Raw genomic sequence first — 17,819 nt, 5'->3', positions numbered from 1 at the left:
GTGGACTTCTGCTAGCAGCAAAGAAGTCACTTAAACTCTCACTACAACCCAGCATACCACCTCACAAGATAGAAATTGGCCTGTTTAAATCAAAGAACCTCCAAATATGCTTAATTTATGCGCCGCCGGGCATATTGGAAAAAAACCCATCGTCCCTAACAGAATATATTGCAAAATATATCAACATCAACATACCCTCCATTATACTAGGTGACTTAAACCTTCACTTTGACCGCACCCCCCTCACCTCAGCCTGCGAAGCAACTCTATCTACTATGAAGGCAATGGGATTTAAACAAGCTGTAACTGGCCCAACGCATAAAGCAGGCCATACACTGGATGTGATATTCACGAATGCACAAATACTATTAGACCCACCCCAATGCACTCCCATACCATGGTCAGACCACTACCGAGTAGACACGAGAGGCACAATGAATAGTAATGTCCACCCGACATACCCTAAAAACAAAACTATTGAATTCAGGAAGAAATGCCAAATGGAAGACTTAATTGAAGCTATCACGGAAGAAAGCAACAATTTAGATTTCTCGAATGCCAACTCAGCATGCTCGACTTGGCATCAAATCACCAGTGACATCGCCAATCGGCTTTGTCCTCTAATAACTAAAGAGATCAAATCTGAGAAGAAAGACAAAAAGCCATGGTACACTACTGACCTAAGAAATATGAAACGTGAGCTTCGTAAAATGGAAAAAAAATGGATCAAAAACCAAGACTCAATTCAGCAACAAAAATTCAAATCACTACTCCACAAGTATCGTAAATCAACTGATGAAGCTAAGAAAAACTTTTACTCTACAAAAATCCACCAATACCAGTTTAATCCACGTGCTCTCTTCCAATACGTCTCTAATCTTATCTCCCCCTCACCTAACATCTACCCTGAACATGAGATTGAAAATAAATGTGAGAAAATAGCTGACTATTTCCAGGATAAGATATCTAATATCATGGCTCGTTTTACATCTCCATATAGGCCAACAACCATGGCAACTACAAGCTCCCAAAGTGATTCACCCAAACTCTCAAATTTTGAAAAATTCTTCTGCTTCGGAGATTGAGGCAATTCTAAAAAGAATCAAACCAGCATTACACCCCACGGATATCATGCCAACTAAAACACTACTGGCCATTCCTACTAGAATCGCCCCTGCAATATCAAACATCATTAACAAATCTATTACAGAAGGAGTCTTCCCCACGCAACTCAAACATGCCATAATAAAGCCGATCCTTAAAAAAGCTGACCTTGATCCATCAGAACCGGCAAACTTTCGACCTGTATCGAACCTCCCGTTATTATCAAAAATCCTAGAAAAAGTCATAAACAAACAACTAACTGACTTTCTAGAGGAAAATCAATTACTCTTCCCTTCACAATATGGATTCAGGAAGAATCATAGCACCGAAACACTACTTGTGTCTCTTTCAGACTCCATCCTAAAATCACTTGACACTGGTCACTCTTATATTCTAGCCCTACTTGATATTTCATCCGCGTTTGACACAGTCAACCACTATACACTCCTCTCCCTCCTATCTCAAATTGGCATCTCTGGCACTGCATTATCCTGGTTACAATCATTCCTGACAGATAGGACTTACAGTGTCAAGATGGGACAACATACGTCTAAACCTAGAAATCTTTCACAAGGTGTCCCTCAAGGATCCTCCCTTTCTTCAACTCTATTCAATGTTTATCTATCCCCACTCTGTAATCTACTGAAGAAATTGGATCTCCGTCATTTCATTTACGCCGATGACGTCCAGATCATTATCCCGATCAAGGACTCACTTGCTAATGCCATGAAAAACTGGGAATCTGCACTTACCGAAATAAAAAATCTACTCATGGAAAACTTTCTTGCAATCAACACCAACAAGACTGAACTCCTAATCATAACGTCTCAAAAGAACACCACATCAAACACTCCTCAATCACCTTCCTCAACTACAGATCATTTTAAACTGAAATATGTCCGCAGCCTTGGGGTCATAATTGATAACCATTTTACAATGAAGAATTTCATCTCGACTACAATTAAGAGTGGCTTTTTCAAGCTACATACCATGAAAAGAATTAAACCATTACTACATTCTCAGGATTTCCGGACTGTATTACAAGCTACAATTTTACCTAAAATTGACTATTGTAATGCACTACTACTGGGTCTTCCTAAAAGCACAATTCAACCGCTACAGATGCTGCAGAATGCGGCTGCGCGTTTAATCACTAATACAAGACGACATGAACATATAACTCCAGCACTCATGTTCCTACATTGGCTACCAGTATCCTACAGAATTACTTTCAAAGTTCTGTCACTCATCCACAAATCAATTCTCAACCAAGAGATGCAATGGTTTTCTGATCAGTTCATAATTCTCACATCCAACAGACCTATTAGAAGTTTTCACCAAGCGAAATTAGCTGTACATCCTCAAAAACACATCAAACTCATTTCCACCAGAGACCAAGCATTCTCCATTGCTGGTATCAATATCTGGAATAACATGCCGCTAGACCTACGTATAGAATCCTGTCACAAAACCTTCAAACAAAACCTTAAAACGTGGTTGTTTGAACAAGCATTCACACTATGAATCTTCATCATACAGCTAATCTATACCCCCCCCTGTCTTTTAATCCTGTATTTTTACCTTAAGAAGACGTTAGTTTTGATTATGACAGTTAATTTGTTCCCATGTAATATTTAATTATTAATATTCAATAGTTTCATAGTTAATGAAGGCAGCATATGCTGTAAAGTCTTTTCTGTTAATTGTTTTACTGTTTTAAACTGTTATATGTAAAGCTGGTTGCTAAATTATTGTGTCACTGTAAACCGAGGTGATGTATTCCTTTACGTACCTCGGTATAAAAGAACCTATAAATAAATAAATTATGTGGACTGCTCAAATTTTGAGAATTCTTTTTGATTGGTCAATAGGCATCTAGTCTGTCCTAACCCTGATCCTTTTCAGAATTGAAAAGAAACTTGATTAGTTAATTTTGTAGAACCACTTTGATTGACTGATGAGCATGTAACCGGTTCTTTAAAATTATTGCTCTTTTCATTTAGAATAAAGATGGCCATTCAGGCTGAAGCAAATGCCAATTGCAGCTTGTGTTAAAAAAAAAAAAAAAAAATTAAAAAAATAGCCCTGAAGCAGCATTCATCAGTGTAATATGGCATATTGGCATTTGTCTGAATAAGATTGAGAAGAGATAAGTACTGCATTGGATGATCATGTATTAACTGGTTTGAGAGACAAAATAAAAAAAAAAGATTCTGTTGATATAAAGAACACTGCACTTTCATTTTGATTGATAATAATCAGCATTGAAAACTGAAAGGGTTGGTTTGTTTTTTTTTTGCTGTGATGGCAGCTTTGGAATATATTCCTGATGCTAGGCACCAAAGGTTTTTAAATCTTGTAGATGTGTGAATTACAGGTGCTGTCTGAGGTATTTAAAATTAAGAAAGAGTTGCTTACCTGTAACAGTTGTTCTCCAAGGACAGTAGGATGTTAGTCTTCACACACAGGTGACATCATCAGATGGAGCCCTGATGCAGAAAACGTCAAAGTTTCTAGAACTTTGATTAGGCACACTAAGCATGCCCTATAATATGCGTCCTCGCAGTCCCTCTTCAGTCTTGTAACAGAGAATTATGATTAAAATAAAAAAATAACCCAACTCCATGGGGTGGTGGGAGTATTTCATGAGGACTAACATGCTGCTGTTTTCAGAGAACACATGTTACAGGTAAGCAACTTTCTCCTAGGCAAGCAGGATGGTAGTCCTCACACACAAGTGAATCCATAGTTACAGGCTGATCCCAAACACCTAACCAGGTGCCAAACGGGCACACCACCAGTACTATTGGTAACAGAGAGGGAGAGAGCCTTAACCCAAATAACGGGCCATAAGTTGGAAGAGTTGTGTTCTACAACTCAAACAGGTTCCGAAGGACAGACTGGCTGAACCTATCGTCACGTCTGCCATCCCTATCTAGACAGTAATGTGATGTGAATGTGTGGAGAGAATTCCATGTTGCAGCCTTATAGATCTTGCAGGGGGATGCAAACAGGTCTATGTCTGGGCTCCCCCAGAGGCGGAATATTTGATTTGCTACTTCCGTTTCAGGGACCACTCGTGGGGTCTGAAGGGTCGACTCAGCCTGTCTGCTACCATGTTCTCCGTCCCAGCCAGATACATGCCCTGAGCACCATCCCATGGGACCGGGCCCACAACCAGATGACTGCTTCTTGACACAGGAGATACGATCCCGTGCCTCCCTGCTTGTTGACATACCTGAAGGCATACTGGTTGTCAGTCTGGATCAGAGCAACTTTGTTGGACAGCTGATCTCTGAAAGCCCAAAGCACATGCTAATCACCTGAAGCTCCAGGAAGTGATTTTGTCAAGAACGTTCCTGACCAGACCACAAGCCCTGGGTGCTGAGCCCATCTACATGAGTTCTCCACCCCAGGATAGATGCATCCATAGTTAGCACAATTTAAGTGGGGAGACTCCAAAAGGAAAATCACCTGTTCCAGTCCCTGAGAGACAGGGTGATTTGGATGAATCCTGGAGGTTCCGAGTGGCCTGGCACCACTGTGACTTCAGGATCCAGTGGGCTCTGCGCATGTGTTGACGTGCCAAGAGGGTGACATGGACAGATGTGTCCATATAGCTCAACAGCCTCAAAATGTGCCAGGCTAACACCTGCTGGCTGTTGAACCTCTGATGCAATGGCTGCCAAACCGACGGCCCTCTGGCGAGGCAGATAGGCCCTGGCCTGTATCGTGTCTAACAGGGCTCCTATGAAGTCCAATTGAGGTGACAGGCTGAGATGGGATTTTGGGTAGCTGAAAACGAACTCTAGGGAGCTGTCAGGTCAAGAACATGGACCCGACAGCTCCTGCCTATGACGTGCTCTTGACCAGCCAATCATCTATGTATGGAAAAACATACACATCCAGTCTGCGGAGTTGCGCTTCCACCACAGCCAGGCATTTTGTGAAGACCCGTGGGGTAGTCACAAGCCTGAACAGCAACACCCAGTACTGGAAGTGCTGATTTCCCACCACAAAAATGAGATACTTCTTGTGACAGAGAAAAATCTTGATATGGGTGTATGCACAGCCAGTCCCCTCTTTACAAATGGGGATCAAGGTGGCCAGGGAAACCATCTTGAACTTTTCTTAGAAATATGTTCAAGGCCCTTAGGTCTAGGATGGGTCAGAGTCAATGTGTCCTCTTTGGAATCAAGAAGTACCTGTAGTAAAATCCCCATCTGCGAGCGCTCTGATAGTGTTGATGGGAGTGAGGAGACGGAGGATAAAACTTTCTTTGGAGAAAGAAAGACTTGGTCCTGGTCTCGATGGCCTCCTGGATGAGGAGGATGGGTCCAGACTACTGGCAGAGAATTGTTGGAGGGTTTCATGGTGGTCCCAGTGTTGGCCCAGTGTTCTCTCCAGTATACAGCACATCAGCGAGTTGTTCCTGTACCTCTGGTCGGCGATCCGAGGCCCATAGCTATGCCATTCTGTGGGTGCCGATTACAGCTGCAAAGACTCTCAATGCAGTCTCAAAAAAATTGTAGGTCGCACAGACCTCATGTTTCCCGCACCCCAGACCCTTTTGCACCAGTGACATGAGGATGACTTGCTGCTGTTGAGGCAGCTGCTCAGCCACATCCTGCACCCTGCTTCCAAATGTCCCGCAAGTATTAGCTCATACGGAGCTGGAAGGCAGTGATGCGAGTAATAAGCATGGGGTCTTGGGACACTCTTGGGAGGAAGGTGTTCATCACTCTGTGGTCCTTCCCCAGGGGCACAGAGGAAATGGTTTGAGAGTGCTTGGCCCTCTTGAGGGTGAATTCAACCACCACCGGACTAGTGAGGCAGCTGATGCTTATCAAATCTGGCAGCCTTTTGGACGAAGTAAATGCCAATCGCCTTCTTATTAATGGGAGACACTGTGAGGGGTTGTTTCCATATGCTCAGCAGCAACTCCTTAAGGATCTTGTGTACCGTGACTGCCATGATCTACTTAGGAGGATCCACAAACTGGAGGCTCTCAAGCATTTTGTGCCTGGCATTGTACTCTGTCAAAAGTTGAAATGGGATGGCCTCCGCCATCACCCTTACAAACCCTGTAAAGGTCAAATCCTCAGCTGGGAACTTCCTTCGCTCATCTGGAGGAGAAAGGTCTGACGGGAGACCAAAGTCCTCTGAAGACTCCATCAGATCATCCCCCCAGGTGTCACTTATCCTCGCTGTATACTACAGAGGATGGGGCCCCCCTAGGTGCTCATCCTTCGTCCAGAGGTGCAGGCACCAGTAGAAGTGGATGGGGGGCTAAAGGCATTGACGTCTCCGCGGGCCTCAGTTGGCACTTCCTCCCCGAAAGAACCAGCAAGGACAACCATATCGGTAGGGGGAGACCTCCGTGCCCCTCCGGGCACTGGTGCCATACCGGGAACCAGTGCCAGTTGGGTCGGTAATACACAGATGAGCACATTGAGCTTCTCCAGTAGTGGTAGGCTGACGGGCATCACTGGCTATTGTGCCTTCAGTGCCAAATGTCTGATGCCCTGCAATGTTCGATCCACTGCTAACTAGACTCAATGCTCCAGCTCCTCGTAAAAAATTTGCTGATGCCAGCACCAAATGGGAGGAAGGAGGAGTAGCCAGATCTTCTTCAGACCCATGTTGTGTCTCGGTGACAGCCACCAGGACCATTGGAGACCATCGCAGACCTCCAGCACTATTAGAGGATGGGTTGTCCTTGCCGCAGGGTCGCTTCAGGGGCATCACAGCAAAAGCCGGTGCAACCCCACGCCTGGCACCGGCTTCTTAGTCTTCCCTCAATACTCAGCCCAGTCTTTTCCTGGTGCCAAGGTTGAAGACAATGAACCCAGCATCCTTGGCCCAGAGGAGAATGACAGCGGTTGGTCTCTGGCGCCCCTATCCACCAGCAGCATCGACAGAACCAACAGTCCTGATGATGGCGATGGTGCGGTGTCCATCGGTGAGGCTCTAAGATGCATCAATGCCACTGATAGGGATGTGCATTCATTTCATCCGTTTCATATGTTTCCTATACAAGCATGTTATATGAAACGTAAGACACGTATGAAACAAATGCACATCTAATTAGCATGTAATGGGAATCGTATGAAACGAATTAAATGAATGAAACGAATGCACATCCCTAGCCACCGATGCCTCAAACTTCCTCGATCCAAAGAACTGATCCATCTTGTTGAGTCGAAGCAGACATCCCTTTGGGGTCATCTGGGTGCGTAAGTGGTAATCCCGGACATCATATGATGTGCCCAGGCAGAGGATGCATACCTCATGAGGATCAGTGAGACACAGTCCTTGGGCATTGGGGGCATCAGCAAAAACTGGACACCATTACAGGGTGAAACAAAAGGGCCTCAAAGTTGAAAGAGATGGTGGCAGGTGGTGATGGCTGGTAGGCACCGCCACCATGTGGGGAATCGATCGTGAAAGGAAACTTACCCAAAACGCTGAAAACCCTGACTAGACACACTATGGTAAGGCACAGAGAGGGACCTGGCAACTGATTCAAGAGGAAAAAAAGGTTTTCCACAAAGTTAAAAACAGCCAAAGTAAGCTCAATCACACCTCGAGGCTTACAATTCCATGGAAAAGAGACTTAAGAGGGACCCTGTGTGGACATGCGGTATAGGGCATGCTCAGTGTGCCTAGTCAAAATTCTAGAAACTTCAACATAGAGTTTCTGCATCGGAACTCCATCTGATGTCGTCACCCATGTGTTAGGACTACCATCTTGCTTGTCCTCAGAGAATAGGATTATTACTGAACAGTGCAGTATATATTCAGCCTTTATTATTAAATTGTATATAAAATATATCTAAATGAAATAATATAAAAGTAAAAAGTAAAACTGTAGATTATGCTGCAATAAGTTTTACAAACTGAACATTCAATTTTTGCCACACTAGGATAGCCATTGTAGTAGCATGCATAAGGTTAAAAAAAAAAAGCTAAGCTGTGTTCACTAGCTGACAAAATCTCCTGTGCTAATGGCCCAAATTAAAAGGGGTTGGTTACTATAGGGGATTTTCTCTCCCACTGAACTGAAAGTGGTCCCCTCGTGTACACCCCCCTCTCTCAGCATCCCTGCCACTCACCACAAACAGGGGACTCGCCCACCCTCAAGAGGAATCTATCCTCCCCCTCCCCAACGAGGCATCATTCCCAGCACACAGCAGAAACCCTGCAAGAAGCTTCCTCAATCTACCCAAGTAGCAGGACCTCGCAACCCCCATCACCCCTCCAGACCCACATCCTTACTTGCCTTAGAGATACAGGAGGGATATTGGAGCATTTCTCTCTGTATGCAGCCACTGCCAAATGACTCCAATAGATCGTGCTTCTGGCAGTGTTATTTTGCAGCGATGGATCCTTCCTTCCTTCCTGTAAGAGTCTTGCCCCTGCAGAATGCTTCGAGCCCAATTCCAGAGGAGTTGGGGGGGCGGGGGCACATATGGTGGGGTCCTGATATGCCAAGGCAGGGTTGGTGGCCTTTTTCAATTTGGCACAATCAGGGGAAAGAAAATCCCCTGTTTAACTGATCTAAAGTGTAAGAGTCAGCTCAGAGATTTCAGATTGCAAGGAATTTCTGATCCAAGGCAGATGTTACAATTTTGGGCTTTACCAAAGCAATGGAAATTAGCAGTACACAGCATACTACACTATTTTCTGTTGACCTTTGTATAAGATGCTCCCTCAATTACATGCAAGAGTGACCTAATTTAAACACAACTTTACTAAGATCTTGATGACCTGTCTTTGACAGGCAGGCTAAGGCATTAATGCACAGCATGCTATTTCTAGTATGCACAAAAGGCCTTCAACATGCACATTAAAAGGGGTCTATGCAATAAAGTTTATCCTCAGATATGCAGAGATCCAATGAGCTCCATACTAGAGGGGAAGGGACTAGAGGAATTAAAGTTACAGCAGATAACAGCTACTCTCAGGAAGCAGCTTCACAATGTCAGGGAATGCAACAGCTCCTTTAGCCACTGAGTACTGGTGTCCACATTTACTATTTGTTATACTTTTTTTTTTAACCATCACCACTTTCACTGAGAGACTGTCCCACACATCTATAAAACTATATCCTTTCACTTGTTCTAGAACTTCTCTTCCACTGAAAATTGCTTAGTTCTTTTGCATTTTTTCACCTCTTTCTGCAGGGAAGGAAATTTGTCACGTGTGAGGTCACCAGGATGCCTAAAAAATGAGTGCTTAGATGCAGGTGGACCCCCCTGTAAGCACTGACCCCCCTGTAAGCACTGATCACATTAGTGCTTACTGCTTACAGTAGAATGTTTAGCAGCAATTTCAATGAGAAGTGTGCACGGCCAAAAATTTAGTTTCAGTTTTTTTCTTTTGTTTTTGGCAAGAATTTAATTTCAGAGTGGGAGTGTGTTTTTTCATTAAATTTTATGCTTATTCAGTTCAGAAAAAAAAAGCATGCATTATTCTTCAAAACAAATAAAAATCAAATATTTCAGGGTTTTTGAAGCCATTTTTTTTTTTACAATGAAACAAAGTAAGGCTTTACCTCCATTCTGCATGGATGGGGAAAATGTAAAATCTTGCTCAGTGTGTCTTAGATCTTAGATGTTTTGGGATGCAAATGTGTAGTTTGATATGATATTCAATTCTGGATTATCAATGCAATCCCATCCCTAATTTAGGTTGTATTTTTCTAACATCTTACATTTTATCAGTCTCATTACGGATGTGCATTTGTTTAAAAACAAATGATAATCAAAACCAAAAATGGCCATATTTCTATGCATAAATAAAGCAGCAACAATCTAACCCAATACTTTGACAAATACCACATCAATTTAACTGTTTGCCTGCATCACTGAGCAATATTATGGTAGCATTGCAACCCTGTAGAAGGTGTAAAGGAACTGCAGGATATCAATTGTAACTCACTCATTCCTAATGAGCATCATATGGCAAGACTTGCTTAAATGAACTTTGCACAAATCATATGATTTGATTTTTCTAATCCCAAGAGCATGACACTAAGATCTGTACACTTTCCACAAACTAAGGAAAACAAAAATTTCCAACACACGCATCGGAGCATCATTCACTGGCAGACAGAGCAAAAGTAATTTTGAAGCACAAAGACCAGGAAAACCTACACTTTTAGTACTAGTCTCACAACTGTACAGCATGCTATTAATCAAATGTGTCTTCCGCTAGCTTCAAGCTGCAGAAAAAGTTTCCATTACCCAGTTACTGGAGTCCAACAATGCCCTGACAGAATATAGCTATATCGATCGTCCTCCTGCCATATTTTGCTAAATGGATTTTTATAGTGCTTCCAGAAAGGCAGCAAGCCATCTTTTCAAGCCACCCTCCAGTTTGAATGGACAATGTTCTTCAGCTGCACTCACCTGCTTGCTCTATTAGCCTACTTGGATATGTAGAAATTATAGGACAAACAAGCTGTAGTTGATATCTTTTCCCTGGACTAAAGTGATCCATTTCCACCTATCTTTCAAGAACTCATTCCACACACTGACCTGATAAAGGGAGCAGAGCTCTCAAAAGCTAGTCTGAAAGCATATTACATTAATTGTTTTATTGGACTATCACCTACAAATTTATTTGTAGATCTCTCTATCAGCTGAATTCAAAACTGAAATGCCAGGAGTGTTGGACAACAGATTTATCCAAAACAGTACAGAGAGGTCCCATGTTACCAGAAAACACAAGTCAGTCCACTTCTGCTGATCTACACCACTGGGTAAATACAGGATTCCCTCATGCCGGCATCAGGTACTGGGCATACTTAATGCAGGAGCAGTCACAAAGCAACGTATCTTAGGCACTTACCTCCACCTCACACATATATTCAGAGCCATCAAGAAGGGTGGCTTTGGCCTGCATGTTTTTAGGTTTCTTCACCACTTTCAGGGGAGATTTGGAAAGTTTGCTGGAAGAGGACTTTTGAGAGACTTTGTCGTCTTCGAGCTGCTGGTAATCCAGCTGTTTTGCCGCTCTCTCTCGGTCCTTATCACCAGTCTGTGAAGAGAAAAATGGAAGAAAAAAAGACCAAGTTTTCACTTTGAGAGGGGAAAGGTGTGTGCAGGGAGCGGACCGAAATTTGGACTGCTGCAAAGGCTTCTGTGCATTTCTCACAAAACACATTTGGCAATTGCTCCCACTGCACTAAAATACATGGGGAAGTTTTATCAAGCATTTCTACCCTGTGGGGTAGAATGGGGGGTAGTATGGGGGGGGGGGGTGCAGGGGAACCTTAGATAAATGTATGTATAACAAGCAATAGCTAGCTGCTTCTGACTATGTAATTCAATACAAATTCTAGTTTTTTCTTACAACAGAATTTAAACCATACACAATGGATTAGGACACATTGTGATGGTGATGAACAGAGATTGATTTTGATGCCACTTGTTATAGCTCCCAACGACAAATGAGAATTTTCAGAGCAGTTTTCTGAGGACTGGCATATGGCTGTCTAAATCCCATGCAGACATTAGTGTATCAGAGAAGCAGCTCATTCACAGTGAAACCATTATCTGATCTGCCCCTAAAATAAGTGGAGAGATCCCAATCAACAACAAACAGCAGCCTGGAAATTATTCACAGCCCTAATCCTCCAGCATTGTTTTCCTTCATGGTAACCAAGCTGCCCAAAAGTTCTAATCCAGGCGCTTTATAGTCTAAAAGAGCCCTGGCACCAGCACTCATCTCCTCTATTCAGCCGGGGCACATGGGAAATACCACTTCCTCTCACCAGACAGAAGCATGGGTATAATATAATTAGGGCTTTTGATTTTTGGTTAAAATTAAAAAAAAAAACTCAGATAGAAACACCCCCGAGGAGGAAACTGGGGTTTTTTGGTTTTAACTGGAAAAACCAAAAAAGTAGGCCTACCGTGCAGGTTTGTGATGACATCATTCAGCCGCTGCAGTCAAGAGTCGGCATCCTGCAGCGGCTGGATGAGGTCATCTGAGTGGACCTGAAAAAGTTTAAAAGGGAACATAAAATTAAATCATTTTGACATTGATATTATTACATTTGTTCACACTCCCCAGGACTGCTTGTGCTCCTGTCACAAAGCTGCAGGGCTATCTGTTGGAAGACTATAAACTAATTAGCTGGCAGAAGAAGAGGAAGCACTGGGTATCTTGGGAAAACCTGCAGTTTTTTCCCCCCCATCTATTGTATTTTTTCTTCTAGCACACTGTAAACAAGTTTGAATATTTTGCCTAGAATTTTGCTTTTCTGTTATATTGTCTTGACAAGTCCTAAAGGGGCTGCAGCGAATCCCATCCCACTGCGGTCCCAAAAGGATTCACGGCGGGGCTACAGTGGACCCATCACACTACAGCCCAAGGAGAGTGTGCAAGCCTGTGTGCTTGTGTTGCGCCCAGGGGCAAGTCTGTTTGCGTGTTTGTATGTGAAAGTCTGTGTGCATGCATGTACGTGAGCCTGTCGCACAATGGCTCCCATCCTGAAGCAGCTACACATGCAGGAATCGCCTCAGTACCCGCTGACACTCTCGGTGCAGCAGAGGGAAACTGGAGAAACTGTTGAGTTACTAGAAGGAATTTCCTTCTCTGAGCTAGTAAGACCAGTTAATATTATTCTTGAATCTATCTGGGAAGCAATCCAGACTTTAATATCTCAGCAAAAAAAAAAAAAAATTAATCCATTGGTCAATCAGGTTAATGCTTTAGAGACTCGTGTGCAAACACTAGAAAGTGTAATTACTGACCATAAAACATTTTGGAGAATGTTCTAGTGGAATTCCAAAGTATTACTGTACTGCAACAGGCTCTTAGCAAAGGAAATCAAGCGAGTATCTCCAGACTGGAACAAATGGAGAATCAATTATGAGGAAGAAACCTACGTATTATAAAGTTTCCTAAGGATCCACTCATTTCTCCTAAAGTCATGTGGAAAAATATTTGTTGGAAGTTTAAAAAAAAATCCTGGGGGAGAGTGACTGTGAGAAGGGAGTGACTGTGAGAAGGGAGGAGAGAGAACTGCTGTTATTGCCCGGAAAGCGCTAGTTTCTCAGCAGCGCCGAGGAACGGGACACCCTCCCCTCCTCCCTGTTGTGACATCATCAGTGGACGCCCTGTTATTTAATCAAAGTGCCTATGGCGCACAGTCGCTGCCAGCACACTGCTGAAGCCACGCACACCAAAGGAGCGTGTGACTTTGTTCATTAAGTGATTAATGGGGAAAAAGCGGAAGAGCAGAGTAATTGCCTCCCCTCCAGTTCAAGGAACATTCAGAGGGCCTATGGATCAACATGTTCAGCATATTAGTAATTTGCCAGGTGTGGACAGTAGTTTGGAAACCTCGGCTGCAGGTCTCAATGAGTCCAGGCAAGGTTCAACCTCCACCTCAACTTATTGCATCATCTCTGCTTTCTGACTATTATCGTTGAATCTGAACTCTGTTCAGAAGTAGGGATGTGAATCGTTTTTATAATGAATTGAAATATCGTACAATATTTCTTAATTCGTTATATATCGGTTAAATCATGAAACGAACATTTTCTCCCCCCCCCCCCCGAATTTTTGTGAAAATCATTTTTCGTTAGTACGCACTACAAAAAAACTTTTATTTTTATTTTTTGTTACTTTTTGTAGCCGGAAAACTATTTTTTACTTTAAAAAAATGTCGATCCGTGGGAAAACGAGATTTTCCCGTGGCCACACAAACCCGAAAGCACAAACGATCGGGCACCCGATGCACATCCCTATTCAGAAGCAACATGGTTCTTTATTAAAATCAAGTAGAAATCAGGATGTTGTTGCTGTTGTATCTGAGTGTAGCCTTTTGGGGCCTCCTGGTGTATCCCTTGTCACAACCACTAACATTATGGAAATGGTAATGCCTGATGAGGTTACCTTAAAAGATATTTGGAGAATGGTTGCCAAATTGGATTGGATATTATCTCACAATACACCCCAAATTTCCATTTGTGGCAGTGAGTCAGGGGAGAAACTAGTTGATCATGATAAACATCTGGAAGTGCTAGAGAGTTCTATTCTTAAAATGAATAATGTCAATATCTTCGGTTCAAAAAGCTAGTATTTCCTCTATTAAAGGTAGCTTGTTCGTTCATAATCATTTAGAAACTTTGGAGAACGTGGCCCGTAGTAAAAACTTGAAATTCCTGAATTTCCAGTTACTAGACTTTTATCGTCCTTTGAGATGTATAAAAAGTATCTAAAAGAGAAGTTTTACAGATGATCAGATTCCATCTATATCTAATGTTAATTATTTACCAACTCAATAAACTAATCCTAATGGGATTTTAGAGGCCTCTTTGAATGTCTTCTGATTTCTTGCAATCGTCTACAGCTATTATTTCTACAAGGGCAACCTTTTAGGTACCAACGTTCCACAAGTGGAACATTTTTTCATATACTTTTAATTACTTGCAACATTTTTTATACCATATTTATACCATATTTGGGTCTAATTAACTAAGATATGTAAAAAGGGGCATCAGGAAATAATTCCTTCAATGAGCAGGATCTAAAATCAATCGTATCCTTTTCCTCTGATAGAGATAGGGATTCTATCTTTCACAAATACTGTCAGTGTAAACATTTTTCTTTTTGTGGTCATAAAATACAAGTTTTTCCAGATGTTTCTTGTGAAACTCAAAAGAGAAGAAAGCAATTCTTAAATTTAAAAGAGAAGGTGCTACATCTGGGGGCTACCACCTTCTTAAAATTTCCCTTAAATGTTTGGTTTCCTTCCAGAACAGTAATTTTGTCTTTTAAGACCCATCACATCTAGAAATGTGTATCTCAGATAAATCAGATAAGACCTAATTGGTCGGTTATAATTATGAGTCTTAAGCTGAACAAGTAGCTCATTTATCCTCTCTTTTCTTTGCTTTTTGTTTAAATATATGTATGAAAATTCTTAAAATTCTCTCCCCCATATAATGAAGACCATATATAATATTATGGGTAATGTGTGAAATTTTTTTGCATATGTATGTTTTCCTTTCATCTCATGATTTTGCTTGTATTTTTCTTTTTGAAAACCAATAAAAAAAAATGTAAATGGAAGTTTTAAAAATTCCTGAGCAAACATTCCCGTTGGTTACTAGGGTCTATTATTATCTTCCACTCTTTAAAAAAGATACCTTAAGTAATGGGAATATGCAAGTCCTTTCCCGAACTGAGCCAGCTGGATTGAATCTCACTGCAATTATTGAATCCTCGAGAGACTGACTTGGTTACTTCTCCTGAAACCCTTATAGCAACCTTTCTTATGGAGTCAAATCGAGACTGGATTTTAAAAATGTTTTTTTGACATCAGGAAACCCAAAAGAGGAGAAGGCAATTTTTGCTATTAAGGCTCAAGGTGTTACGATCGGGTGCTTTCTTTTTGCTAAAATTTCTCAGCAAATGACTTATTAAATATCAAAATGTTACAAAATTGCACAAGGAAAAAGAAAACCGCAGCTTTTTTTGAGTGATAAATTGCCTTCCATATTAACATCTTCTCCTGTTGTAGATGGTTGAGCCTTTATTTGTTCACTGATTAAACCGCTCTAAATAATATTAGGTCTCCATGTATGCCGGTATTTACTTTTTGAAACATTTTAATTTTGTCCTAAGGTTGTGTTCCTTGGATATCTTAGTTTGAGGAATAGGATTATATGAGATTAATATTTCTCTTTCTTTAGTTAAATTATTTTCATTTTCTGTAACATGGAATTGTTTATGTATTTTCTTCCTATTTCTCTCAAACAGGCCGATTCAGTACGGTGCGCTCAGGCCGAGCGCACCATTAGCCCCGGTTTACTGTATAAGAGGTAATAATAGCGCGTGGAAAACGCGCGCCCAACCCCCTCAAAACTAATAGCGCCCTCAACATGCAAATGCGCGTTGATGAGCCTATTAGTCCCCCGCGATACAGAAAGTAAAATGTGCAGCCAAGCTGCACATTTTACTCTCAGAAATCAACACCTGCCCAAAGGCAGGAGTTAATTTCGGCCGGCAGCAGGAAAGCGTACAGAAAAGCAGAAAAAACTGCTTTTCTGTACACCCTCCGACTTAATATCATAGCGATATTAAGTCGGAGGCTCTAAAGATTAAAAAAAATTTTAAAAATTCTGCCCATGGCCCGTGGGTTGGAAAACGGGTGCTCAATTTTGCTGGCGTCCGTTTTCCGAACCCGTGGCTGTCAGCGGGTTTGACAACCGACACCGGTAAAATTAAGCGTCAACTGTGAAACCCGCTGACAGCCGCTGCTTCTGCCAATAAGGAAGTGCTAGGGACGCGCTAGTGTCCCTAGCGCCTCCTTTTTACTGCGGGCCCTCATTTGCATACAGAATCACGTGCCCAGGAGAGTGGCCTGGGCGCGCATCGGGAGAGCAGGTGCTCACCTCGGAGTGCCGGCTCTCCCGCGCATTTTACTGAATCTGTCCGAAAGTTTACTAATTCAAGTGTATTGTTGGAATGTATATTGAAATCCAGTAAATACATTAAAAAAAAATAGAAAGACCACCAGCCACAGTCTACCAGCCACACATCCTGTCACTCCCTCTAGCCACACACTCTGCCACTCCCATATCCCCCAACCTGGCCATATACAAACCATGCAACACACCAAGTGAATATTTTACGATAAACTGATATGCACCTAAAATGTGCCAAAAATTTTAACTCATGCAGTGAAAACCCTGATGAACACCTATTTTTAGTACCCCCCCCCCCAAATACACCTAATTGCCTGAAAAATAAACCCTTATATTTGCAATTCATAAATCCCTAGGATTAGAAGCCCTAAATATAACCTCAAGATCATATCAAACAGAACACGGCAAAGCAAAACATCTAAACCCAATTACTCTTTTCTTTTAATCAGATCCTTGCATGCTTTCACAAATTCATTAGCCATTAAATTCACAAGCGAAAGCCTACAAAGCAGCACACTTTTAAGTCATGTATTTCTTAACACAGAAAAAGGAGTGCTAGCTGTAAGATCTATTACGTTACCAAATAACATCCTTTCTTGCTCTCCTCCTACCCTCCTCTGTGGCAGCATCTCACTAGGAAACCAACATATCATTAGCTGTTAACAAGGTTTCTAATTTGGATTCAGTACAAAAGATTTTCTATCTACCCCAGCATTTAAAATGTGAAATGTCAAATTCCCCATTCTTACACAAGTCAGCAAAATTCAACTTGCAAAAGAGAAACAGAATAAGATATATATATATATACACACACACACACACACACACACACACACACATCCCAATATCATACTGCTCCCATGCATACCTGTAATCTGTAAGAAATCCACAAGAAGACTGGTTTGACTACAGCACCTACCCACCTGTCACAAGTGAACAGGAGAGAAGAGGGAACTGTGGTAATCAAGAGTTAAAGAAATAAAAACCATCTAAGCAAAAAACAGAAACAAGGGACATGAATGCAGACCCAGGTGATGACAGGCCTATTTCCTAGTTAACATGCAAGGACATTACTATTTTGAATAGAGACTTGCGATTTCCTCTCATGATATGCTAATGCAAGAAGGTTTAAAAAAAAACCAAAAAACCCTCTCACATTTTATATCCTTTTCAGGCTCCAGAACAAAGTGTTAATGAAACCGAAGATACAGCTCCAGGGCTGTAATCAACCAACCTGGTTCAGCCCTCTAAAATCACTAACCTGCC

General features: G+C 41.9%; 1 protein-coding gene across 17 annotated transcripts in view; it reads right to left on the bottom strand.

The window, feature by feature from the left end:
* Nucleotides 1-17,819, bottom strand: part of EPB41L3 (erythrocyte membrane protein band 4.1 like 3) — a 459,693-nt gene that overhangs the window by 313,083 nt on the left and 128,791 nt on the right. For all 17 annotated transcript variants that reach the window (XM_029591057.1, XM_029591046.1, XM_029591044.1 and 14 more), the window contains exon 3: nucleotides 10,960-11,148. In XM_029591057.1, the coding sequence (XP_029446917.1) occupies nucleotides 10,960-11,148 (189 nt within the window). The remainder of the gene's footprint in view (nucleotides 1-10,959; nucleotides 11,149-17,819) is intronic.

The sequence above is a fragment of the Rhinatrema bivittatum genome, chromosome 2 (assembly GCF_901001135.1).
Source record: "Rhinatrema bivittatum chromosome 2, aRhiBiv1.1, whole genome shotgun sequence".
NCBI lineage: Eukaryota > Metazoa > Chordata > Amphibia > Gymnophiona > Rhinatrematidae > Rhinatrema > Rhinatrema bivittatum.
This window is presented reverse-complemented; position numbering and strand designations above follow the sequence as displayed.